Here is a 27,082-nt window from a genome sequence, read left to right as displayed (position 1 = left end):
CAGCAAGACAGAGTGCCATCAAATGGCTTCCACGTGAAGCTGTCAGAAGCCTGCTTGGAAGTGTCTCACAGCAGTACTGGAGTTAGAGGTGCACCAAGAGAATCTGAAGTGGCACACGGGAGGCATCAATACAGTTATAAACAATGCATAGTTAACAAAACGACTTAAAAATCATTAGATACCACTAGAAAATGATTATATAATTTTAAAATACGCTTTTTTATTTTAAAACAAATCAACATTACAAAGTTTGAAAAATAAAAATTAAGGATATTCATGTAACTATTTTGAACGAAATATATTTGTTCAAAACCCTCAATAACATCTTCAATTTTTAAAATAGCCTGAAAAAGTTAAACTATTATAAACTAAAAATATTTACCATACTTTAAGCTTTTGGCTAATGTAAAAATAACCTCATTTGTTAGGAGAGATAAAAAGTTTATATAAAGTAATAAATCATGAATTTTGACAAAAGTAGTATAAGGTATTTTCACTTAAATAAATTAAGGAAACATTCAAAAAGATATTTTTACACAGAAAAAGAAGTAAATTATTTGAGGAAAAATAAATTGTATTATTATACTTAAATAATTAACACACAAAAGACATATTTGGATGCTGGTTTTAATTTCCCCAGTAGTCTTCATGAAGATTTTGTAGTTGATGGCAATGGTGCTTTTCCTTTCTGCTTAGCAGCCTTTTCCATTTTTATCTGAAAATTTAAAATATTTGTTGACATAATAATTTGTAAAACATCCTAAAGAAAAAAAAGGTTGCACATACATCATTTGGGTTCATGTCTTATTTATCACAGCCATTTTACACACCTAGCGGTTATTAAGCTGCTAAATACTAAAGCCACAATCTGATTGTTGAAGGGACCTAACTGCATTTTTAAAATATGGTTTGTTGGGGTATGCAAGCTCCCAACTCCTCTCCCTCCTGTGTTTCCTCTCTTCTTCTCTCTCAGAGACAGGGCAGACTTCATTAACACCTTAGAGACAGAGAGAGAATGGGTCAGAGGGAGGGGGAAGAGGCAGAGAGTCTCACTTACACACACACACACACCCCTTCACACACGTAGCCCAGCACACGGGAGAGATTTGAGGAGTGCTGACTGAACAGAGGACTCAGAGAATGAGCACAAAAGCGAGAACCCTGCAGAGAGGGGTCCTGTCAAGGGCTCTGTCTCTATCTCAGTGTGTGAGTATGTGTGTGTGTATATGTGTGTGTGTGTGTGTGTATCTCAAACCCAGTCAAAGACAAAATTTTTTAATTAAAAATGTAATCAGGGACTTCCCTGGTGGCGCAGTGGTTAAGAATCCACCTGCCAATGCAGGGACACGGGTTCGAGCCCTGCTCCAGGAAGATCCCACATGCTGTGAAACAACCAAGCCTGTGTGCCACAACCACTGAGCCTGTGCTCTAGAGCCCACGAGCCACAACTACTGAGCCCACGTACTGCAATTACTGAAGCCCACGTGCCTAGAGCCCGTGCCCCGCAACAAGAGAAGCCGCCACAACTAGAGAAAGCCTGCACACAGGAATGAAGACCCAACGCAGCCAAAAATAATAAATAAATAAATTTTTTTTAAAAAGTCATCTAGTACTGTTTGATTTCAACTTTACAAAAGCATTTTAACAAAAATAACATATAATGAATATTGCTTTGGAGAAATGATTAAATTAATTTTAATTGCCACTAAAGTTAAAAAAAAGAAAAGCTTAAATGCCTAACCTTACATCCAGCCTATGCACATTCCCTACAGCGTTACAGGATACACCTAATCCAGTTGGATTATCTCTGGAACACATACTGCTTAAAGGACAGTTACCTATAATTCTGATTTCTACATTTCAACAGTTACCTTCCTGAAGGTTGTCCTTCTCCACTGTAACTGAAACAAAGAAGAAGCTTGCATACCCTAAGCAAGAGCCTTCTGATCTTTCAGAAACATATAAATCCTTTCCTTGGGGAAAAAAAAAAAAAAAAGACTCCATAGAACACAAAACCCACGTTCCTTTTACTGCCACTCACACTCACACACACCAATTCCAAGGCAGCACCACTGCCTTACCCCTGCAAAAGAAGGGGAGAGAAAATATGGGGCATGGTGGGTGGAGGCAAGGTCTCTTACTTCCTAATATGACGGGAATAATACAAAGAAACCAGAAGAGGCCTGGCAAGACCAGTCTACCCAATCTCACCAAACTGCAAGTAACCTCCTAAAAATAAAAGTGAATGAATCTCACCTCTGTCTCTTCCCCATTTTCTCCCTCTCTCTCTCCTCTTTGAGTTGGCTGGGAACCTCATTCAAAAATCATACACTCGGGACTTCCCTTGCGGTCCAGGGTTAAGATTCCACACTTACCTGCAGGGTGCACGAGCTCGATCCCTGGTCAGGGAACTAAGATACCACATGCTGCGCAGCACGGCCAAAAAAATAAATAAATAAAAATCGTACACTCATATCACTCTTGTACACTGTAAAGGTCAACAGGTCATCTGGAGGACCCCCCAAAGAACACTCTGTTCTGAGGCAAAGATTATGGGCCCCGGAGTCAGAAGAATAGCTGAATCCTACCTCTACTGTTGATTAACCATCTGAGGCAAACTACTAACCAACAGTTTTGTCCTTTGTAAAAAAGTCATAGTAATAGGCACTATGTAATAAGATTGTTCTAAAGGTTTAAATAAGATTTTATATATATATATATACACACACATATATATATACACATATATACACACACACACACTCACACACACACACAAACACACACACACACACACACACACACACATATAAATCTAGGTACTTAATAAGCACTCAAATGCTAATCCCCTTACTCCTCTCATTTACGGCCAAGTGTTACATTTGCAGTAACATCAAAAAAGATCAAATATGCTAAACAACAAAAGCTAAAGCAGTGTTTACTCATTTCAAATAGTACTTAGCAAACACATCCATCTAATACATTATCCAAAGAGCAAAAACACCTCCTCTTCCTCTTCCCTAATTTTTTTAAATTCTTTTATACAGCAGGTCCTTATTAGTCATTAACTTTATATACATCAGTGTATACATGTCAATCCCAATTGCCCAATTCATCACACCACCACCCCCACACCCCCGCAGCTTTCTGCACTTGGTGGCCATACATTGTTCTCTACATCTGTGTCTCAATTTCTGCCCTGCAAACTGGTTCATCTGTACCATTTTTCTAGGTTCCACATATATGAGTTAATATACGATATTTGTTCTTCTCTTTCAGACTTACTTCACTGTGTATGACAGTCTCTAGATCCATCCACCTCTCAACAAATGACCCAATTTCGTTCCTTTTCATGGCTGAGTAATATTCCATTGTATATATGTACCACATCTTCTGTATCCATTCGTCTGTCCATGGGCATTTAGGTTGCTTCCATGACCTGGCTACTGTAAATAGTGCTGCAATGAACATTGGGGTGCATGTGTCTTTTTGAATTATGGTTTTCTCTGGGTATATGCCCAGTAGTGGGATTGCTGGGTGATATGGTAATTCTATTTTTAGTTTTTTAAGGAACCTCCATACTGTTCTCCATAGTGGCTGTATCAATTTATATTCCCCCCAACAGTGCAAGAAGGTTCCCTTTTCTCCACACCCTCTCCAGCACTTGTTTGTAGATTTTCTGATGATGCGTATTCTAACTGGTGTGAGGTGATACCTCATTGTAGTTTAGATTTGCATTTCTCTAATAATTAGTGATGTTGAGCAGCTTTTTATGTGCTTCTTGGCCATATGTATGTCTTCTTTGGAGAAATGTCTATTTAGGTCTTCTGCTCATTTTTGGATTGGGTTGTTTGTTTTTTTAATATTGAGCTGCATGAGCTGTTTATATATTTTGGAGATTAATACTTTGTCCGTTGATTCATTTGCAAATATTTTCTCCCATTCTGAGGGTTGTCTTTTCGTCTTGTTTATGGTTTCCTTTGCTGTGCAAAAACTTTTAAGTTTCATTAGGTCCCATTTGTTTATTTTTGCTTTTATTTCCATTACTCTAGGAGGTGGATCAAAAAAGATCTTGCTGTGATTTATGTCAAAGAGTGTTCTTCCTATGTTTTCCTCTAAGAGTTTTATAGTGTCCGGTCTTATATTTAGGTCTGTAATCCATTTAGAGTTTATTTTTCTATATGGTGTCAGGGAGTGTTCTAATTTCATTCTTTTACATGTAGCTGTCCCGTTTTCCCAGCACCACTTATTGAAGAGACTGTCTTTTCTCCATTGTATATCCTTGCCTCCTTTGTCATAGATTAGTTGACCATAGGTGCGTGGGTTTATCTCTGGGCTTTCTATCTTGTTCCATTGATCTATGTTTCTGTTTTTGTGCCAGTACCATATTGTCTTGATTACTGTAGCTTTATAGTATAGTCTGAAGTCAGGAAGTCTGATTCCTCTAGCTCCAATGTTTTCCCTCAAGACTGCTTTGGCTATTCGAGGTCTTTTGTGTCTCCATACAAATTTTAAGATTTCTTGTTCTAGTTCCGTAAAAAATGCCATGGGTAATTTGATAGGGATTGCATTGAATCTGTAGATTGCTTTGGGTAGTAGAGTCATTTTCACAATATTGGTTCTTCCAATCCAAGAACATGGTATAGCTCTCCATCTGTTGGTATCATCTTTAATTTCTTTCATCAGTGTCTTATAGCTTTCTGCATACAGGTCTTTTGTCTCCTTAGGTAGGTTTATTCCTAGGTATTTTATTCCTTTTGTTGCAATGGTAAATGGGAGTGTTTCCTTCATTTCTCATTCAGATTTTTCATCATTAGTGTATTGGAATGCAAGAGATTTCTATGCATTAATTTTGTATCCTGCAACTTTACCAAATTCATTGATTAGCTCTAGTAGTTTTCTGGTGGCATCTTTAGGATTCTCTATGTATAGTATCATGTCATCTGCAAACAGTGACAGTTTTACTTCTTCTTTTCCAATTTGTATTCCTTTTATTTCTTTTTCTTCTCTGATTGCTGTGGCTAGGACTTGCAAAACTATGTTGAATAATAGTGGTGAGAGTGGACATCCTTGTCTTGTTCCAGATCTTAGAGGAAATGCTTTCAGTTTTTCACCATTGAGAATGATGTTTGCTATGGGTTTGTCATATATGGCCTTTATTATGTTGAGGTAGGTTCCCCCTATGCCCAGTTTCTCGAGAGTTTTTATCATAAATGGGTGTTGAATTTTGTCAAAAGCTTTTTTTGCATCTATTGAGATATTCATATGGTTTTTATTCTTCAATTTGTTAGTATGGTGTATCACATTGATTGATTTGCGTATATTGAAGAATCCTTGCATCCCTGGGAAAAATCCCACTTGATCATGGTGTATGATCCTTTTAATGTGTTGTTGGATTCTGTTTGCTACTATTTTGTTGAGGATTTTTGCATCTATATTCACCAGTGATATTGGTCTATAATTTTCTTTTTTTGTAGTATCTTTGTCTGGTTTTGGTATCAGGGTGATGGTGGCCTCATAGAATGAGTTTGGGAGTGTTCCTTCCTCTGCAATTTTTTGGAAGAGTTTGAGAAGGAGGGGGGTTAGTTCTTCTCTAAATGTTTGATAGAATTCACCTGTGAAGCCATCTAGTCCTGGACTTTTGTTTCTTGGAAGATTTTTAATCATAGTTTCAATTTCATTACTTGTGATTGGTCTGTTCATATTTTCTATTTCTTCCTGGTTCAGTCTTGGAAGGTTATACCTTTCTAAGAATTTGTCCAGTTCTTCCAGGTTGTCCATTTTATTGGCATAGAGTTGCTTGTGGTAGTCCCTTAGGATGCTTTGTATTTCTGCAGTGTCTGTCGTAACTTCTCCTTTTTCATTTCTAATTTTATTGATTTGAGTCCTCTCCCTCTTTTTCTTGATGAGTCTGGCTAATGGTTCATCAATTTTGTTTATCTTCTCAAAGAACCAGCTTTTAGTTTTGTTGATGTTTGCTATTGTTTTCTCTTTTTTTTTTTGCTATTGTTTTCTTGGTTTCTATTTCATTTATTTCTGCTCTGATTTTTATGATTTCTTTCCTTCTGCTAACTTTGGGTTTTGTTTGTTCTTCTTTCTCTAGTTCCTTTAGGTGTAAGGTTAGATTGTTTATTTGAGATTTTTCTTGTTTCTTGAGGTAGGCTTGTATAGCTACAAACTTCTCTCTTAGAACTGCTTTTGCTGCATCCAATAGGTTTTGGATCGTCATGTTTTCATTGTCATTTGTCTCTAGGTATTTTTTTATTTCCTCTTTGATTTCTTGAGTGATCTCTTGGTTATTTAGTAGTGTATTGTTTAGCCTCCATGTGTTTGTGTTTTTTACGTTTTTTTCCCTGTAATTCATTTCTAATCTCATAGCACTGTGGTCAGAAAAGATGCTTGTTATGATTTCAATTTTCTTAAATTTACTGAGGCTTGATTTGTGACCCAAGATGTGATCTATCCTGCAGAATGTTCCATGCGCACTTGAGAAGAAAGTGTAATCTGCTGTTTTTGGATGGAATGTCCTATAAATATCAATTAAATCTATCTGGTCTGTTGTGTCAATTAAAGTTTCTGTTTCCTTATTTATTTTCATTTTGGATGATCTGTCCATTGGTGTAAGTGAGGTGTTAAAAGTCCCCCACTATTATTGTGTTACTGTCGATTTCCTCTTTTATAGACGTTAGCAGTTGCCTTATGTATTGAGGTGCTCCTATGTTGGGTGCATATATATTTATAATTGTTATATCTTCTTCTTGGATTGACCCCTAGATCATTATGTAGTGTCCTTCCTTGTCTCTTGTAACATTCTTTATTTTAAAGTCTATTTTATCTGATATGAGTATTGCTACTCCAGCTTTCTTTTGATTTCCATTTGCATGGAATATCTTTTTCCAACCCCTCACGTTCAGTCTGAATGAGTCCCTAGGTCTGAAGTGGGTCTCTTGTAGACAGCGTATATATGGGTCTTGTTTTTGTATCCATTCAGCAAGCCTGTGTCTTTTGGTTGGAGCATTTAATCCATTCACGTTTAAGGTAATTATCGATATGTATGTTCCTATGACCATTTTCTTAATTGTTTTGGGTTTGTTTTTGTAGGTCCTTTTCTTGTCTTGTGTTTCCCACTTAGAGAAGTTCCTTTACCATTTGTGGTAGAGCTGGTTTGGTGGTGCTGAATTCTCTTAGCTTTTGCTTGTCTGTAAAACTTTTGATTTCTCCATCGAATATGAATGAGATCCTTGCGGGGTAGAGTAATCTTGGTTGTAGGTTCTTCCCTTTCATCACTTTAAGTATATCATGCCACTCCCTTCTGGCTTGTAGAGTTTCTGCTGAGAATCAGCTGTTAACCTTATGGGAATTCCCTTGTATCTTATTTGTCGTTTTTCCCTTGTTGCTTTCAATAATTTTTCTTTGTCTTTCATTTTTGCCAATTTGATTACTATGTGGCTCGGCGTGTTTCTCCTTGGGTTTATCCTGTATGGGACTCTCTGTGCTTCCTGGACTTGGGTGGCTATTTCCTTTCCCATGTTAGGGAAGTTTTTTACTATAATCTCTTCAAATATTTTCTCTGGTCCTTTCTCTCTCTCTTCTCCTTCTGGGACACCTATAATGCGAATGTTTTTGCCTTTAATCTTGTCTCAGAGGTCTCTTAGGCTGTCTTCATTCCTTTTCATTCTGTTTTCTTTATTCTGTTCCACAGCAGTGAGTTCCACCATTCTGTCTTCCAGGTCACTTATCCGTTCTTCTGACTCCGTTATTCTGCTATTGATTCCTTCTAGTGTAGTTTTCATTTCAGTTATTGTATTGTTCATCTCTGTTTGTTTGTTCTTTAATTCTTCTAGGTCTTTGTTAAACATCTCTTGTATCTTCTCGATCTTTGCCTCCATTCTTTTTCCGAGGTCCTGGATCATCTTCACTATCATTATTCTGAATTCTTTTTCTGGAAGTTTGCCTATGTCTGCTTCATTTAGTTGATTTTCTGGGGTTTTATCTTGTTCCTTCATCTGGTACATAGCCCTCTGCCTTTTCACCTTGTCTGTCTTTCTGTGAATGTGGTTTTTGTTCCACAGGCTGCAGGACTATAGTTCTTCTTGCTTCTGCTGTCTGCCCTCTCCTTAAAATTTTTTTTTAATTTCCGGGCATTAACACAGTGTCTTGCACCTAGCTGACCTTTAATAATTGTTTCCTTAATAAAATTCTCATTTATTGAGGAAAAGAGACCAAAGGCCATCCACAATGGAAGAAAATAATTTGACCTGATATATTACAGAAGCTAAGAAGCAACTCTTTAATATGTAAAAGTAGTTAGTAAACTATGTTACCACAAAGGCTTCAATTATCAAAACCAATTCACACTAACCATGGATTCTTCCCTACACCCAATGATACCAATGAGTAGCAAAGGATACAACCAAAACCAGATTCAGATGTAGCACTGCTTTCAAATGGGGCCCTGAAGCCATCAGATTTAGTTTCCTAACCATCCTTTTTCCCTCAGTGGTGCCTGTCATAGTTTTTTGGAGTAAAAGATGAGTACTAACAACGTGTATGATACACGTCAGCTCAGAGGAAGTTGTTTAGGTTTGAGTTTCTTAGTTTTTATACTCCATTCATCACAAAGGCTGGAGAGGTTATAAGCTGTATCTCATAAATCCATAAATCACACAGGCTGAACAGTTATAAACCACATCCCATAAATTCTAGGTCTATTTATAATAAGCAGTCTGGATGGGCCAGGTATATCCCCTAAAACATCCACAGATAAGAACTACCCCCTTTACTTTGCCACAAGCAAATACCATCAGCATGTTTTTCAAGGCAGTCAACACTACCCAAGCTCCTGGAGGAGGGAAGGAAGGAGTTCTAGAACCCTGTCCCTCATAAGCCTATGAGGAAAAACTGAAGTTCAGCTGTGAACGTGTGTGTTCTAAGAACACAGATTGATCTGATTAAAAGTCTATCCTTGGGCTTCCCTGGTGGCGCAGTGGTTGAGAGTCTGCCTGCCGATACAGCGGACACCGGTTCGTGCCCCAGTCCGGGAGGATCCCACATGCCGCGGAGCAGTTGGGTCCATGAGCCATGGCCGCTGAGCCTGCGCGTCCAGAGCCTGTGCTCCACAACGGGAGAGGCCACAACAGTGAGAGGCCCGCATACCGCAAAAAAAAACGTCTAGCCTTGATGATGCTGCAAACATAGCCTCTTCTTTCCGCACTCTATTTCATCCTCCCCCCGAAATTCTACCACCACCTCTTTCTCTTAGATCAGAGCTTCCCAAAAGAACTTTCTGCACTGCCCAACAAGGTAGCCACTAGCCACATGTGGCTACTGAGCCCCTGAAATATGGCTAGTGTGACTGAGGAAATAATTTTTAATTTATTTAAATTTAGACATACATAGCCACATATGATGAATGGCTATAGCACAGACAATATTTATCACTGCCTTAAGTCATACCAAGGACTGTCCCCCTATACTTTAAAGTTCTTCATTAGGAAAGACATGCTAATCTCTCTGTCCCCTACTCACTTCCTCTGCCCTTGGATGGTGAATTTATTTAATGGTCTCCTTTTTCCACACCTTTAGTTACTCAACAAGCTCTTGTTTAAGAGTTGTAGAGAATACAACAAAAAGTGATGAGTGTCTTTACTTTCATGGCACTTACTACCTAGTCAGAGAGACAATGAATGCCCACAAAACAACTATGAAATAATCCTAAGGAAAGCACTTTGGGGAATGTACCATATGGCTGGATACAATCCCCCACGCCTCATCAAGCCAGCATCCCCTCACCTGGCAATAAACAAGAACAAAACAAAACTTTCAAATATGAACACTGACATGAAACACATCACATGTGTAAGTAGATGATGTGTGAAAGCAAATATCAATTATACCTGTATTTATCTTTTCAATTTTCCATAAATATTTATTGAAAACATGTTATGTACAAGGCACTGTACTTAGTTCTGGGGAAAATACAGATAATAAAAAATACTATACTTATCCCCAAGGAGTTTATGGTGTGGTGGTGAACTGATGAAAATTATCATTACTGAAAGCAGGGAACACATCAACACTGTAGTTGTTGAGCCCTGAAAATTGTTAAAATATGTTTATGTTTAGTGTTCTGCTTCTTAAAGGCTATTGGGTAATTCTAACTTGAGTCTGCCTATACCTAGAAGCCACTAAGGAGTAGAAATACTATACATTAAGAATTCAATATACAGGGACTTCCCTGGTGGCCCAGTGGTTAGGAATCCGGCTGCCAATGCAGGGGACATGGGTTCGATCCCTGGTCCAGGAAGATCCCACATGTCATGGAACAACTAAGCCCGTGCACCACAACTACTGAGCCTGCGCTCTAGAGCCCACAAGCCACAACTAGTAAGCCCACGTGCCACAAATACTGAAGCCCGCGTGCCTAGAGCCTGTGCTCTGCAACAAGAGAAGCCACTGCAATGAGAAGCTCGCACACCGCAACGAAGAGTAGGTCCCACTCACTGCAACCACAGAAAGCCCGCGCGCAGCAATGAAGACCCAACGCAGCCAAAAATAAATAAATTACTTAATTTTAAAAAACGAATTCAACATATATATAATTTACAAATCTGCTCAGGTTGTCTTTATTATTGACAATTTTATGTGTATATTTAGTCAATCTTTATGACCTCCATAAATTATCATATTCATTAGTCCTGTTTCTCTCTGAATTGTTCTAAATAAGTCTCAAAGCCTAACACTAGCTATAAGTAGACGTTATAAATTATTTTTAATGATGATCCACAATCAATATATAGTTGTTCTACAGTGCCTCTGTTACAAGTAAATGCTTAATGTAAGCAGGTTTTCCTACAGACTTACCCTTTCCTGGTATCGTCTTTCAAAGAAAGCCATATCGTCCTCTTCAGGTTTCCTTAAGGAAGAAACTTGACTGCTTGTACCTACTAGTAAGGAAAAAGAAAAATCTAAGTACAGTTGACCCTTGAACAACATGGGTTTGCACTGTGTATCCACTTATACTCGGATTTTTTTCAAAAAATACCTACTACACTACTGCATGCTCCTGGGTTGGTTGAATCTGCAGATGTGGAGGAACTGTGGTTACAGAGGAACTGTGGATACAGAGGCCCAGCTGTAAACTTATACGAGGATTTTTCAACTGCACAGGGGTGGGGGGTCCCTAACCCAGCTGTGTTGTTCAAGAGTCAACTGTACTCATATAATTATAAATTCTTCTGAAATAAAAAACAGAAAAAAAACTTTCCTCCTTCTGAGTGATTATTTTGTGTTTTTCAAACCAGAAATGATCTAAATGAATCATTGATCCTACTCCCTCTTTTTCAGAAAGCAGGGCATCATAAGACAAAAGTAATGTTCATTGGTAAACATTCTCCAAATATTCAAGTGGTTCATATTAAATTACACCATATAGCTATTTCACATCAGAGCTCATTTAGCTTTGTTCAACTACTTTTTAAATTTTACAGCTAGAAATTCACGTACCACTGTAACAGATAATGCGCAGAAGTAACTATTGAAGGTTTGCACTAAGGTCTGAATGTTTGTGTTCCTGCCCCCTCCCCCCACCACCCAAAATTCATATGTTGAAATCCTAATGCCCAATGTGATGGTCCTAGGAGGTGGGGCCTTTGGGAGGTACTTAGATCATGAGGGTGGAGCGCTCATGAATGGGATTAGTGTTCTTATAAAAGAGACCCCATAGAGAGTCCTCAACCCTTCTACCATGTGAGGACACAAAGGAGAAGGCACTGGCTGTGAATCAGGAAGAGCACTGTCACCAGAACACAACCATGCTGGCACCTTTATCTGGGACTTCCCCACCTCCAGAACTGTGAGAAATAAGTTTCTGCTGTTTATAAGCAACCCAGTCTATGCTATTTTGTTACAGCCACCTGAACAGACTAAGAGAGTCTGTGTAGGCAACCAAAAGTGATGCTACTTCCTGCTTTGAAATTTTTCAAAACGAAAATAATTTTAACCATTTCCATGGTATTTACTTTTTTATACCTTGTCAAGAACTAGTTTATGTGCTGAAAGGAACTTAAAATCGCTTCAGGAAGGAAAATCTGGTTTTCCTTGTAGGTAAGCCAAGCACCTAATTCCATGGAAAAGTTCACCTTCATTTCAGGGGAATGTCTTGGTTGGGTCCCTTCACATCCAAAATAGAATATCAACCTGAACACCTGTTCTTGTTTTTAAAGCATATGAATTCACCCTCAACCAGCAACACAAAAATCATATGACTCCAGATGATCACCACAGAGTATAACCACACTGCCAACAACTACCTAATACAAATCTTGTTGAGAAAAACAAGAAAAATTGCTTAGAATATATGCTCTCTATCCATTCGTCTGTAAACCCTGGGTCTTTCCCTGGATCACACTGGACCACCTGAGCTAAGCTTCTTGCAGAATCACCTTCACTGAGCTACATTTTAATAAATGGTATGTTACCATTTATCTGGTAAAATGGGATATTACCACTTTTTTCAAAGGTAAGTATCAGAATTAACCAATCAGAGGCTGCATTTGCTGAAAAAAAGTTTTTAAAAACCTTGGGCTACTGCATCATTGAGGGTCACTACATAAATTTCTTTAAAATCCAGCACTGGGGGGCTTCCCTGGTAGCACAGTGGTTAAGAATCCACCTGTCAACGTAGGGGACACGGGTTCGATCCCTGGCCCCGGAAAATCCCATATGCCGCGGAGCGACAAAGCCCGTGCGCCACAACTACTGAGCCTGCGCTCTAGAGCCCGCATACCACAGCTACTGAAGCCCACGTGCCTAGAGCCCGTGCTCCTAACAAGAGAAGCCACTGCAATGAGAAGCCCGCACACCACAACGAAGAGTAGCCCCCGCTCTCCACAACTAGAGAAAGCCCGTGCGCAGCAACAAAGACCCAACACAGCCAAAAATAAAAACAAATAAATAAATAAATTTATAAAAAAAAAATCCAGCACTGGTACAACTTTCATGTGCACCAAGGAATTCATGGCTCCTCCTTTCTAATAAGGAAAAGTATTTAACTGATCTCACCTTCCTTTTTGTACCTTGGCTACCACTACAACTCAGTCAAAACTGCAGCTTAATGTAATAGTTACATCAACTTTGAAAGTTGACACAACTCACAGATATCGAGAATGAACTAGTGGTCAGCAGTGGGAAGAGGGAAATTGGGGAGGGGCAAGATAGGGGAAGGGGATTAAGAGATAGAAACTACTACATATAAATAAGCTACAAGGATATATCGTACAGCATAGGAAATATAGCTAATATTTTATAACAACTTTAAATAGAGTATAATCTATACAAATTCTGAATCACTATGTTGTATACCTGAAAGGAATATAATACTGTAAATCGACTATACCTCACTAAAAAAAAGTGACACAATTGTGTCCTTTTCTTTTGTTTTGATTTCTTACTTCTATCTACATCTTATAATTACTTCATTGTGCAAATCCCTTGCGCAAAAAGTCAGTGTACGTGAAAAGGTTGTATGAAAACACAAATAAATCAAAGAAAATTCTCATTTCAGAATATTTTAAGATACTAAATACCTCATAAATCATACAAATTCCTCTTCGTTTTTATTCTTGTTTTCAATAAAGGAAATAGAATACTTAAAAATGTATAAAAATGAACTTTATTCATTTTTATGTGCAATTTATAAATGGTAAAACCTTGCTAATCTATAATTATCAAGGGATTACACCTTGTTTGGGAGAGCCTAAAGGATCAAGGCAATTAGTCCACTAGAGGGCTCTCTTATTCAGATCAAAGCAATAACATGTCCCAGAATAAGGTTTTAAAACTCCAAATTTTTGTATTATCAGAATCCTCATAATTCCAAGATTTAACAATTTTTTTCCCAATTAAAATGAAGATTATTGCTTTTTCTCAGTGCCTGGACAATATAAAAGTGAAATGATAATCAAATTGTGGTAATACTGGAAAAAAAGAGTAATCTGGAAAATGTATCAACCTATAATCTTTACTACATCCAAAACTATTTCTCAATTTAATTTCATTACCATCTGTTAGTGTTTCTGGAGAAGAGCTAGATGATGCTTGAAATGCTTTTAGAAATGGGTGGTCCATGGCTGTAACTGGAGAGTCTAAAAATTCACCTGAAGGTGCACCTGAGAACAAAATATGTGAAGAATGAAAATTAAATCTTTATTTGTTAGGATACAAAGAAGTTATTTCAAATGTGAAATAAATTAGAGCCCCAAGCAGAATCATTATAAAAATCCTTTCTGTACAATGAAAATTTTTGTTTATATAAATTTTTGCCATATAAAGTAAAGGCAAATGGATAAAAGTACTTCTGCATTTCTCAGAGACCTTTCTCACAGAAAAAAAAAATGCACGAATGTAATTGTATGTCAGCAAAGAAGTATAAGACCTTAACATAATCACAAAACATTATCAAAAGCAAAACATTCAGAATTTAAAAACCTCTAGTTAAAGAGGATAGAATAAGTGTATTTTTCCTCTATTCCTTACTGGGAAACCATCTAAAAACAAAATATGAAAAAATAAAGAAAACTCCTTCAACGAAATGGGGAAACAATCATAATCCTAAACCACAAACTACAAAGACCAACTGCTACATTCACTTTTGGGCCGAAAGGAAGGAAGCTGCAGAAGAAATTAATAAGTCCTCTACTTCTTCACAAACCACCCCTCCCCCACATGCCTATCCCCATCCAAGGGTAGAGAGAAGGAAATAAACTCTTAGTCCTTTCCTATAAAGTGAATAGTGTGGGACAATTGCTCAGCCTTTCAGATTCCTGCACCCCTCCTTCCCCAGCTCCTCCCTCTTGTGACCTGTGGGAAGATCAGAGAAGGGGGCTCAGGTCCAGCCAGGTCCTTGTGTGTTCTCTGGTGGCCGTGTGCGCTACTGATCTCAAACGCTAAAGGCTGGCAAAAGTTGCAATTTAGTCTCTCAGCTTGGTAGGGCCTGGTAGCCTCACAGGCTCTCACTAGAAGTACAGACCTCTCAGCTGCCTGCCACTTTTTCTACCGAATCCCCCAGAGCTCAGGGGAACCACATCTAGCTCTGCTCTGCAGTCACCTTTGGCCCCTTGCTATGACAGATGCTATGGCAGGCCCACTGCCTCACAGCTCACCTGCCTTCCAAGCACCCCACAGGAGCTGGGAATTACTATGGGCTCCTTCAGTATCACAAAGGAACAAATTCCAGCAAAAGATCATCTCTGTCCAGGACTCTACATGGCTAATGGAGCAGACGTCCCTCTGCTCCGGGCTCCCCTACATCTAAAATCAAGACAAAAACATCTTATGTTTCCTCTCCTCGTTCTCATCTTTCTTCACCCCACCTTCCAGCAGAGGCCAGAAGGAAAAGTTTTTTTTTCTTTCTATGATAAAGATACTTAAGTGATAAAATACCAGAAGTCACAAAAAGGCAAAGATGCCAGCTACTAACACTATTATTTAGCATTGTTCTGAAAGTACCAGTCATTCTGATTGGTCAAAGAGTAAGAGGAGTCATAAACATTGGAAAGGAAGAAGCAAAACTATCATTACAGTTGACCTTTGAACTGTGCAGGGGTTAAGGGTGCCGACCCTTCACGCAGTCAAAATCCACATATAACTTTACCGTCAGCCTTCCGTTATCCACGGTTCCACATCTGCAGATTCAACCAACTACAGATTGTATAGTATCATAGTGTTTGCTACTGAAAAAAAATCCATGTATAAATGGACCCTTGCAGTTCAAAGCCCTGTTGCTCAAGGGTCAACTGTATATGCAAAATCAACTAAAGATATACATTTAAAATCTTAAGATTAAGTAATAATGACTGGTAACAAAAGCAGCATACAACATTTCCTTTTTCATAAGCAAACAATAATCAGCTAGAAAATATAAAGGAAGGGAAAAATCCATATATGATAGCTTTAAAAACGATGAAATATCTAGAAATAAAATTAAGAATTGTGCAGGACTTTCATGAAGGTAACTTCAGAATTCCACTAAGCTACACAGAAGAAGACAAAGAAATGAAGAGACTCAATATTTTAAAACAGCAAATCTTCCTATATTAATCTACATATTCAACTAAAATAATAGAAAGTTTTGTAATAATAGAATGTTTTTAAAAAACAATGCCAAAGGTCTGAAAGAATTAAAAGGGAAGAATAGGTCAGGAAAATTCTAAAGTAAAAAAATGAAGTCATACGTATTAATTTATTATAAAGCTGTAGTAATGAAAACAATAAGGTAGTCGCACAGAAATAGACAATAATGAGTCTGACTAATGAGCCCATAACAATTTTGGGGTTGAACCCAGTCCTACCACTTACTAGCTGAATAACACAGAACAAGATGTTTTACTACTCTGTGCTGAGTTTCCTCGTCTGCAAAAAGGATTAATAATAGCACCTAACTCAGAGCTGTTGTGAGGATTAAATGAGGTAATAGATATAAAGAGGCTGGAACAAGCCTCACAGTACAAAGTCGTAATTATCATCAACAACATCATTACCATAATTTTTTGTTTGCCACTGATAACTGGGTTTTCTGTAACTGTTGCATGAGCCTAATACAATCATGTATCCATAAAAATTGAAAAAGGATTTATTTATGGAATTTAACAAGCTAGTTATAAAATAACCTAGAAGAGAAAATGCACAAATATATCAAGGCAATCCTGAAAAATGAACACAAACAGGAAGAATTTACCATATCGATTATCAAAGCACACTATGAAGAACAATAATTAAAAATATGAAATATTGGCACAAAATATGCAATTAAGGCCAATGGCACAAAATAGAAAGTACAATAGAATATGGTAAAGGTAAAGTTTCAAATTATTTGGGAAAAATGGTGTTTGTATAACTTGCCATTGATTTGGACAAAAACCAAAGTTATACACACCTCACACTTTCACAAAAAGTAAATTCCAGATACATAAGAAAGCTAAACATAAAAGCAAAAAAATTAAGCATTAAAGTAAAATGAAGGAGAACATATTTATAAAATTAGAGTAGGGAAGGCCTGTTTCCTACATTTAAAAACTGCAAAACAACAACAATAAGAAGTAAAAAACCCAAAAGACAAATGACATATTGGAAGAAAATATCTGCAAAATAAATACAAAGGATTAGTATACAGAATATATAAGAAGACTTCTTATAAATCAATGAGAAAATAGAAAAACATAAAAATAAGCAAAGTATATGGACAGACAATTCACAGAAAGTAAAATGGACACTAAATATAAGAATACTCTCATCTCACTAATAATGAGGGAAATCAACTGAACTGAAACAATGATAACACTTTCACACATTAGACTGGCAAAAAAACTAAGTTTAATGACATCAATGATCAGCATAAATGTTTGGAAATAGGTAAGCTAAAACATCACTAAAGGAAGTATAAACAAGTACAGCATTTTTGGAGGGCAATTCGACAGAACGTATTACAATTTCACATGTGCACACTCTTCAACCCAACAATTCTACTTCTCTCCATCTGCCTTAGAGTCAAATTCACATAGTACACAAGGAAGCAAGTTCAAGGATTTGGGGGGCACGATGTTTGTAAAGGCAAAAAAATAAAATGGAAACAATCTAAATGCCATGAACAAGGAAATGGTTCAGAAAACTGATATATATCTATAGTGTAGAATACTACGAAGCAGTTAAATATAAGTAGATTTGTATATCCTGATACAATAGGCCTTCAAAAATTATTCTAAGTTAAAAAAAAGTAAACTATAAAAATGTACGTTAAAAAGAGAAATACAAATCAATTGATGACAGCAAATTACACTCTAGGAAAGAATCTGGGGTTAAGAAAAGTGTTCAAGGGGGACTTGTTTGAATCTGTTTTAACAAGAAAATATTGATTTATGTTTTTGTAATCTTTGTAATGAAAAAAATAAAAGTAATACATGCTTTTTTATGAAAAAAAAAATCCACACACATAGAAGTATTTAAAGTAGATAGGAACCATAGTTCTTTTTCCCAGAAGGATCCAGCTACCTTCAATAGTTTGAGATATATCCAATTAAACTTCTCTGTATATTACTTTAAGTTTTTATATATGCAAGTGGATATATTTGTGTGCATACATGTAGACATACATGCATATGATCGTATATTACTACAGATGTGATAACATGTACACACATGCATGTACATACACACATGGACAAAAGCCTATGTTTCCAAAATGAGATGGTTATAATGGCAAAAATTACATACAATAGGATAACAGGTAAACTGTATCATATCAAATAAAACAAATTATTATTCCGCTATTACAAACAATGGGGTTGTGAGTTGGGATTTCGGTATGAGTATTGGGGTAGGAGTGATCTTTTATGTTTTCTAATTTTTCTGTAATAATCATACATCGGATAGCGACAATAAAATCTTTTAAAAAATAAAAATCAAATGAGAGAATATTTTTTGAAAATAACATGAAGAACTTAAAGTGCAAAACAAATACAAGGCTTCACTATTGTTAGCACACATAACACATATTGTGTTAGCACAATATGACAAGCTCACAGTTCATATATCGTCACTTACCAATTCCACTGTCATCTAATCGCATGTAGTCTTCTGCCAGCGAGCTAAAGCCAGTTAATCCTCCCATTGCTGCATAAGGAACGTCCCAACCCACCGGTTTTCTCTGAGCCAGTCTTTCTTCCTTAGTTTCCACTACTGTGTAATGGGCATATGCAGGCTGACCACAAGCACAAGTGAAGGAGCTATGGAATCCTGAACACTGAGAACCTGAATCAAGATGTAAACCAAGTTAAACATTTTAAAATATAGGTAATGAGCTGTATGCCCTATAAACCACTTAGCTTGGCCAAAATCACCTGAATCCGGATCCCTCATACACTGTGCTCTGGCCCCTGTACCTCTTACCCCTAGCCCCTGAACTCACTCCCTCCCAGCCACTGCTCTTACTTTTAAAAGATGCTAAAATGGTAAGAGAGTCTATAGCAAAAAAAAAAAAATTGGAAAAACCAATCAGGACTAAAGGAAACTGAGCTAAACATTGGAGAGCCAGGAAATACAGGCCCTCTCCTCAAATACTGAGTTAAAAGCAGGTATGGGGGGGGACAGCCCAGTGGTGAAGAAATAATGTGGAAACGTCTCTGTGGGTCAATTCCCCATAAAAGCCATATTGGAAGGCCAACCCAAAGACATAGAAAGATGCAACAGAATACTGTTTAACAACAAAAAGGAAAGAAGTACTGATGCATGTTACAGCATGGATGAATCATAAAAACATTACACTAAGTGAAAGATGCTAATCAGAAAAGACCACATACTCCATGATTCCACTTATATGAAATGTCTAGAACAGGCAAATCCACAGAGACAGAAAGTAGATTATTGGTCGTCTAGAGCTGAGGGGAGGAAGAAATAAGGAATGACTGCTAATTGATATGGAATTTCTTTTTGGGGTGATGAAAATATTCTAAAATTTATTGTGGTGATGGGTGCACAACTCTGTGAATATATTAAAAACCATTAGGTTGTACCCTCAAAATGGATGAATTATATAGTATGTGAATTATATCAATAAAATTACTGTTTGTAAAAAAAAAAAAAAGCCACATTGAAATGGAGTCCAGAATACACCATTAACAAAACCTTTACACACTCACACTTCTGACAAATGTGTACGGGAACCAAGGCACATAACAAATACTTCCATACTTCATCAGTGAAACATATTTATTTCTGCCACTGTCATTAAAAACGTTTTATAACATATTTCATCATAAGATTTCAATTCAAGATACTACAAAAAGAACTGGAAAAACTATCTCCTGAAGAAATATATTTTACCCATTTTTTAAAAAATCCTACCTAGGACTTCCTTGGTTGCACAGTGGTTAAGAATCTGCCTGCCAATGCAGGGGACATGGGTTTGAGACTTGGTCTGGGAAGATCCCACATGCCGTAGAGTAACTAATCCTGTGCACCACAACTATTGAGCCTGCACTCTAGAGCCCGTGAACCACAACTACTGAGCCCGTGTGCCACAACTACTGAAGCCCGCGTGCCTAGAGCCCGTGCTCTGCAACAAGAGAAGCCACCGCAATGAGAAGCCAGCACACCGCAACAAAGAATAGCCCCGGCTAGCCAAAACTAGAGAAAGCCAGTGCGCAGCAATGAAGACCCAATGCAGCCAAAAATAAATAAGTAAAAATAAAATAAAATTTTTAAAAGAATTTTAAAAATATATCCTATCTATTTCAAAGGGTTTCTAAAAGGACGATGAAGAGGAAGGGTATATGGGATGGTGGCTGGGATTTGGGTATAGGTATCGAGATAAGGGTGCGATTGCCTACGAAGTGTTAAAAGCATCATGTTACATTTTGCTTTTCCCATCAATCTATGTCTTAGGCAATAACATAATAATCTGCCAGCAAATCATACAAATTTTTTAGACTTATAAAATCCTTTTTAAGGATTATTATTCTGTAAATAGAATTCAGTTGGTAAAACGTCCACGATTCAAAAATTTGAATCAGATCACATCTAGTGATTCTTTAAAATCTATTACTATTACTTATTTGAATTACATGAGATTAAGGTTGAGATTAGAGATTAAGGTTGATGACTGCAAAGCATATAAATAACTGAGATTTTCCACAAAAATAAAATTTTAGAGTAGATATCCATCATCCTAGTTGTTTAATGTCGCTGTAGCTGAATGAAACTGGCACAGAGACACATTTAATGTCGCTGTAGCTGAATGAAACTGGCACAGAGACACACATTCAATAAGGAGATAAAAGCATTCTGTTTGTGTGTTTATCATAATGTAACTCACAGGCATTGCACATAAAGCCAGGCCCAGCACTATGCTGATCAGCAAAGTGCTTGCACCTGCAGCGAATGGGCTGCCTGCCATTCAGAGGCACGTAGAGGTAAGCCCTGCATGGGCAGCCCGTCACTTGACAAGGCAGGCTGATGGGGCGCTGCTGAGGAATCGTTTCAAAGTCAGTTTTATGTTGCTTATACCTAAAAAAAATAAAAGAGAAGAAATAAAAGCACAATGCAGGTACTGCCAGAAATGACAACTGCTGTTCTGTTAAATGCAAAATGATTCTTTTTCATTTTTATTTTTGTTTCATTGTTCTTATCAGTAAGGTTGAAAATACACTCCCCTGCATGCAGTATTTGTCAGCTCTGTTGCTTTGGTCAGAAAAATCTTCACCCATCTAGATTTTTATTTTTAATTATTTAAGAAGAATTTTCACAACAATATACAAAGAAATAGCAAATAATTATCTTAAAATACCACTACAGATTCTTTAATAAAGAAGCACAACCCAAGAGCATGAAAAAACTTCTTCATGAAAATTCTTTCTATCAAAGTGCATTATTTACATTTATTTTCACAGGTTTGCTCCTTAAAATTGAAATAAGTTCAATAAACGTATAATAATGCTATTTATTTTAATATAATTTAATTTTTAACTTTAAACTTCAAAATAAATTATCAACACCTTTCAAAGCCAAAGCTCTTTGTTAAAATGCTGTACCTAATTTTCTCAGGCCACTGGCTTCCTTCTCATTAAGTGATACTCAGTAAAATAATATTAAATTTATTATTCTCAATATTATCCTAGGTAACAGAAGTTAAAATAACGAGATACCATTTTTCACTTAGCAAAGAGAGCCAAAGTTTTCTTAACTGTACATATTTCACAGTGCTGTCAAGAGTGTTACAAAAGAACCAATCCCATTTAATAGGGTTTCAAGAAACACAAAAAGATGCATCCTTTAACCTACATGGTTCATTTTTGAAGAATATACCCTAAGAAAATTATTCCATGTATATAAAGAGCTTTGTGCATAAGAATAGCATTAGCAACAGTACTTACAATAGCAATATATATAAAGCATACTCATAAATCTTGTTTGCAATTACTATGAACCATGTGGAAACATTTCTGTGACTCTGTAATGAAAAACTGGTTCAATATTCATACATACATATAATTAACTAAATGAACTATGTAAAGAAAAAAGTACATGAACATAGTAAAACATATTAACAGCAGCTGGCTTTAGGTGGTGAGTCTTCTTCCTACGTTTCTATATATCCCTCATTTTCCTTAAATAACCAATGTTTCACATCCATAATAGGGAAAAATTAATTCAGACAGAGATCTCACTGAGTGACTGGTACTAAAGAACTTTTCCATCCAAGTGGGGTTGGGTCACTTTTGAAGGTTAATTCCATGTTGTACAATTATACATAGATATGAGACTGGCACTAAATTTTTACAAGGATAAATGATAAAACTAACATAAATTTACCAAAGTCCTCTTCATTTCTGAAAGATATCAACATAACCCTCATCCTCCATTCCTCCACAGTGTTTTTATTTGGGGTTGCTAAATAAATTTCAAGTCAATCTATACACAACATTACTTATCCTAGCAACTGCCTAACAACCTCCAGCAAGCTGCAAGTCTGTAAACAGCAACTACACAGAGTACCTCAGGAAAGAGCCCCAGAAACTATCAGAACAGGGCGGCTCTCCCATGGTTCCTTTGGAACAGAAAGTTGAAGTCGTTACCTAAAACCACGTAATAGTTTCTGTGATTTTTCCTTGAAGCAGCTTTGTCCTTTTGAGCTTTACAACTAAGACCTGTGACAGTCATAAAATTTAAAGTAGAACAGGATAAACACAGCAAAATGCAAACCTCAGGTATCAGTAACACACATCAATGGTTGGAGCCTCATGTATTTCCTTTCCTCCATGTGCTTTTCTCAGAAGAGGACCACTTGTAATAAAAAGCTGTGTGCTTGTATTTTTGTTTAAAGAAAGGTATATATATATATATATGTACACACACACACACACACACACACACACACACACACACACACACACACACACACACACACAGAGAGAATTGACCCCTGAACAATACAGGTTTAAACTGCAGATTTTTTTTTTCAGTAAATATGCAGTAGGCCCTCAGTATCCATGGCTTCCTCATCTGGGCATTAAACCAACCACGTATTGTGTTCCTACTACGTTTATGATCTGAGGGTGGCTGAATCCACATCTGCAGACAGGAGGGCCCAGCTATGGGACTCGAGCATCCCCAGATTTTGGTGTCCGCAGTGGGTCCTGGAACCAATCCTTCACAGGTGTGTATGTGTGTGTGTGTGTGTGTGTGTGTGTGTGTGTGTGTGTCTGTAAATAAAAGAGAAAGGTATTCATACAACACACTTCTTAAAGTGTAAAGGGAGATTAGTAAATGTGAGGAGAAATGCTTCTATTTGTAGATTGGTAACCTGTTCAGTGTAGCTCAACTCAAGCAACTCTAAAATCAGTTCTGCATAACTTATGTAAGCTGAAGAATGGCTATGTGGGGGTTGATTACACCATACTCTCCAATATTGAGTGTGTCTGAAAATGTTCATAATGAAAGGTGAAAATGAATAAATAAAATAAACTCTTTCTGCAGAGAAAAAAATAAAAATAAAATCAGCTCTGCAGTCTGATGACCCATCCTCTACTACCTTGTCCAGTGGTGGGAGAGGCAGACTCTGCTCCCCAGCCTAACCAAAAGACCCCTGGCAAAGCCACAGGGGCACCAATATCTTTCTAACCAATGGTAAGAGAAAAGATGCTTAAGGTGATAAACTCCATAATGAGTTCTAATCTGATACAACAGAAATTTTTCAAATATAGCCCCCAAAAACCTTAAATAATTTCTGGCATATTATTGGTATATAAAAGCCTGTTTTCAAATGTTTTCCAATGATCACCAATAATGGTATTTATAGAAGGAAGATATGCTCTGCTACAGTTTTATACTTCCTAATCACCAGAAACCTTAGCAATAAAATATCTTACCTATGGGTACAAAAACACAGTGTCTCTGGACCCACAAGTTTACAATCCATTCCAGTTGGTGATCGCCAGCTCACGAATAATCTGTTCTGTAAACGCATAGGTAAGACTTTTCTTTTGTATTCTTCATATTCTTCAGGAGTAAAAAGTTTCCCTCCATCATCCTCACCAACAATTCTATAACAAAATAATACTTCTCTTAAGCCTTGTGGATTTATTTTCCAGGTTAAAAATACTAAAATTAAGCTATACTTGTATAGTCAAAGGAAATGCTGCTTCGGCTTTTTTTACTTAGGCTCATGTTAATAGCAAAATTACACACAATAGTAATAAAGCTTTTGCTTCCCATATAAAAGAGGATTATGAATAAGAAAGTCAATGAAGTCATAACATCTGACTTCAATGATCCATGTTTACCACTAGAGAATTACCACATATTCATCTCAGTTTCTCCTTTGATTCTGAAGCAAACATGCTCATTTTTCCCGTTAAAAGCCGGAGCCTAAACTGCTAAAAAATTCTAATAGTTTCCTCCTTAAAAAATAGCCCCCCCCAAAAAACAAATGGTACAAAAAACATCGACGCTGAAGACAACATGACTAATGCCCACACTTGACTCCAAACCCTGGCCAGGAGTTTAAACTAAGATGGGACCCACAAACACCCTTGGATCTGCACCAGCTCAAACCCAACATATGCATTGAGTAATCAGGTGCAACACTGTTTAATTCCAGAAGACCGACCTCAAAATTTTATGGGAAAAATTAAGCCAACACTATTTCTTAGGAAATTAAGAATTGGACTCCCTGGAGGAAAAGGAAGCACAATTAAAATTGAAGAAATAGCTCCTTGAAAATACCTCCTTAAAAAGTCATGAAAAATGTTGTTTGCAGAATGCTACATAATTTTTGGTGGAATCCATACTCTTTTCCATACTTTCAAGCCTTTAGCTGAGGTAGATAAATAAAACCAACTCAGAGGCTATGAAACCATTACAAGCTTCTTCCTTACTTAAATAATTTAGATACACAATAGTAAAAAAAAATAAAAACAAAGGGCATTTTATTCTGCGATAAATTTTGGGCCACTTTACTTTATTATAGCTACCAAGAAGTATACCAACAGGTACTAAAAAGACCTTAAGATCAATGCAGATCTTTAAAGAAAGAGATCATTTAATTTTAAGTTCTAAACCAGTGTAGCTCAAACTTTATTTACAGAATCCCGAAGAAATCTAGTTCAAATGCAGATTAAGATTAAAATGCCTGAAGAGGGCCTGGTGATGCTCCTTGGTGATGCCATGACTGCTACACTTTGAGCAGCAAGCCCCTAACTTTTAGAGAATTATTCCAGGTAGTTTATGTTTGAAAAATAATTTCCTCCCAGGCCCTAACATTTTCTGGGCCAGGCAAGAGACTACAACTGAAGGCCCACATTCCACATACCTGAATATCTAAATATCTAAGTTATCAGTCAACATCAGGACCCAGCAACTTGCTCCCAAGGAAATGTAAGACTTGGAGCCTCAAAGAGCCCGCTCTGCCCTACATGAGGGCTGGGTGGAAGCTGTTCTGGGCACAAGTCTCCTTGCGTTACCCGAACCAGGAATGAGGCCTGACCCATCAAGCTTCTCACCCTCACTTTTTCTGGCTCAGAATTACCAAGACATTTCTAGGCATTACCCAAAAGTATGTCACCTAGACAGCCAGAGGGAAGTGCAGTCAGATAGGAACTCATTTGCCCAAGTAATTTGGGGCGACCACCTTTAAGCAGAGCAACTCCTCTGGCTTGGGTTTCAGGCTGCTCAAGCTTCCCAGGTGAGGATACGATCGTCTCACTTCCCCTTTATACACACACACACACACACACACACACACACACACACACACACACGCACATGCCTCAACTCCCCTTCCTCCTGCCTGTCCCTCTCCAGTAATTCCCACTCACCCAGTTTCCCAACTGTCAAAAACAAATACCGTATGCTAACACATATATATGGAATCTAAGAAAAAAAAAAGGTCATGAAGAACCTAGGGATAAGACGGGAATAAAGATGCAGACCTACTAGAGCATGGACTTGAGGATATGGGGAGGGGAAAGGGTAAGCTGGGACAAAGTGAGAGAGTGGCATGGACATATATACACTACCAAACGTAAAATAGATAGCTAGTGGGAAGTCGCCGCATAGCACAGGGAGATCAGCTAGGTGGTTTGTGACCACCTAGAAGGGTGGGAGGGAGGGAGACGCAAGATGGAAGAGATACGGGAACATATGTATATGTATAACTGATCCACTTTGTTATAAAGCAGAAACTAACACACCATTGTAAAGCAATTATACTCCAATAAAGACACACACACACACACAAAAACCTTTCTTGGGAGACCGGAAAAACACATCGCTACAGGTGCATCGGTCTTTGTCAGGGCCCCAGGCAGTGAATCACTCCCTAAAGCCCTAGGAGCGGCTGCACTTCCAGTTTCCAGAGAAGAGTTTCTCCAGAACCACCAACACTACACCAGTGTCTTTCTCTTAAAACCTGCCCCTCGGGGTTGGGAGCACGTTTAGAAGTTCACAACTTACCCTATTACTAAGTTAACATGCAAACTTGATGTCTGCTTTTACAGGCCCCGAGTACTAATGTGTAATCTACACTGGCAGTTTAGAAGAAAACAAAGAAAAGGATCTTTGCATAAATCTAGTTAATAATCATTCCTCAAAGAGGTCAGAGCGGGAGGCCTTTTAAATTGCCTCGGAAGAAACTTATTAGAATAGAACTGCGTGTCCGTACAATATTTAATTACAGAAAGAGAAAACCTGCAATCAATGTAAGCTTCCCCCACCAGCCCGGGAAGGGATTCCGGGAGCCCAAGCGAGTCAGCGCTGGGCCCCTGCCTGCGCCTCCAGCGCTCCTCCCGCGACGGGGGCCGGGCCCGCCCGCGCCTCCAGAGCTCCTCCAGCGAGAGGGACCGGGCCTGCCCGGGGCCTCCTGGCCCCGCGGAGCCACCGCCTCACCTCCGGTACTCCATGTACTCGTCCACGGCCGCCGCGCTGCCGGCGGGCAACGTCAGCCGCTCCATGGCGGTCGGGGAACCGGGAGGCGCCGGCTCTGGGGCCCCAGCCCGCCCTGCGCACGTGAGCAGAACCCTGAGGAGCCAAAACC

At 37.9% G+C, this 27,082-nt stretch overlaps 1 protein-coding gene across 3 annotated transcripts; it reads right to left on the bottom strand.

Moving 5' to 3' along the window:
* Positions 1-202: 202 nt before the first annotated feature.
* On the bottom strand, positions 203-27,082 carry FAM221A (family with sequence similarity 221 member A). 3 transcript variants are annotated; one of them, XM_079932100.1, is made up of 7 exons: positions 26,935-27,082; positions 23,919-24,092; positions 20,867-21,057; positions 18,598-18,804; positions 14,061-14,168; positions 10,864-10,946; positions 203-715 (listed from the first exon to the last, which is right to left on the bottom strand). In XM_079932100.1, the coding sequence occupies exons 1-7, from the start codon at positions 26,997-26,999 to the stop codon at positions 647-649; spliced, it is 897 nt and encodes a 298-aa protein (XP_079788226.1). In that variant the 5' UTR covers positions 27,000-27,082; the 3' UTR covers positions 203-646. The 3 variants fall into 3 exon arrangements, with proteins under 3 accessions (XP_079788226.1, XP_079788227.1, XP_079788228.1); XM_079932101.1 differs by having other exon boundaries at positions 10,864-10,943; XM_079932102.1 differs by lacking the exon at positions 14,061-14,168.

The sequence above is a fragment of the Stenella coeruleoalba genome (genome assembly GCF_951394435.1).
Source record: "Stenella coeruleoalba genome assembly, chromosome: 9".
Taxonomy (NCBI): domain Eukaryota; kingdom Metazoa; phylum Chordata; class Mammalia; order Artiodactyla; family Delphinidae; genus Stenella; species Stenella coeruleoalba.
The sequence above is the reverse complement of the archived record's forward strand: the minus strand, read 5'-3'. Positions and strand labels throughout refer to the sequence as shown.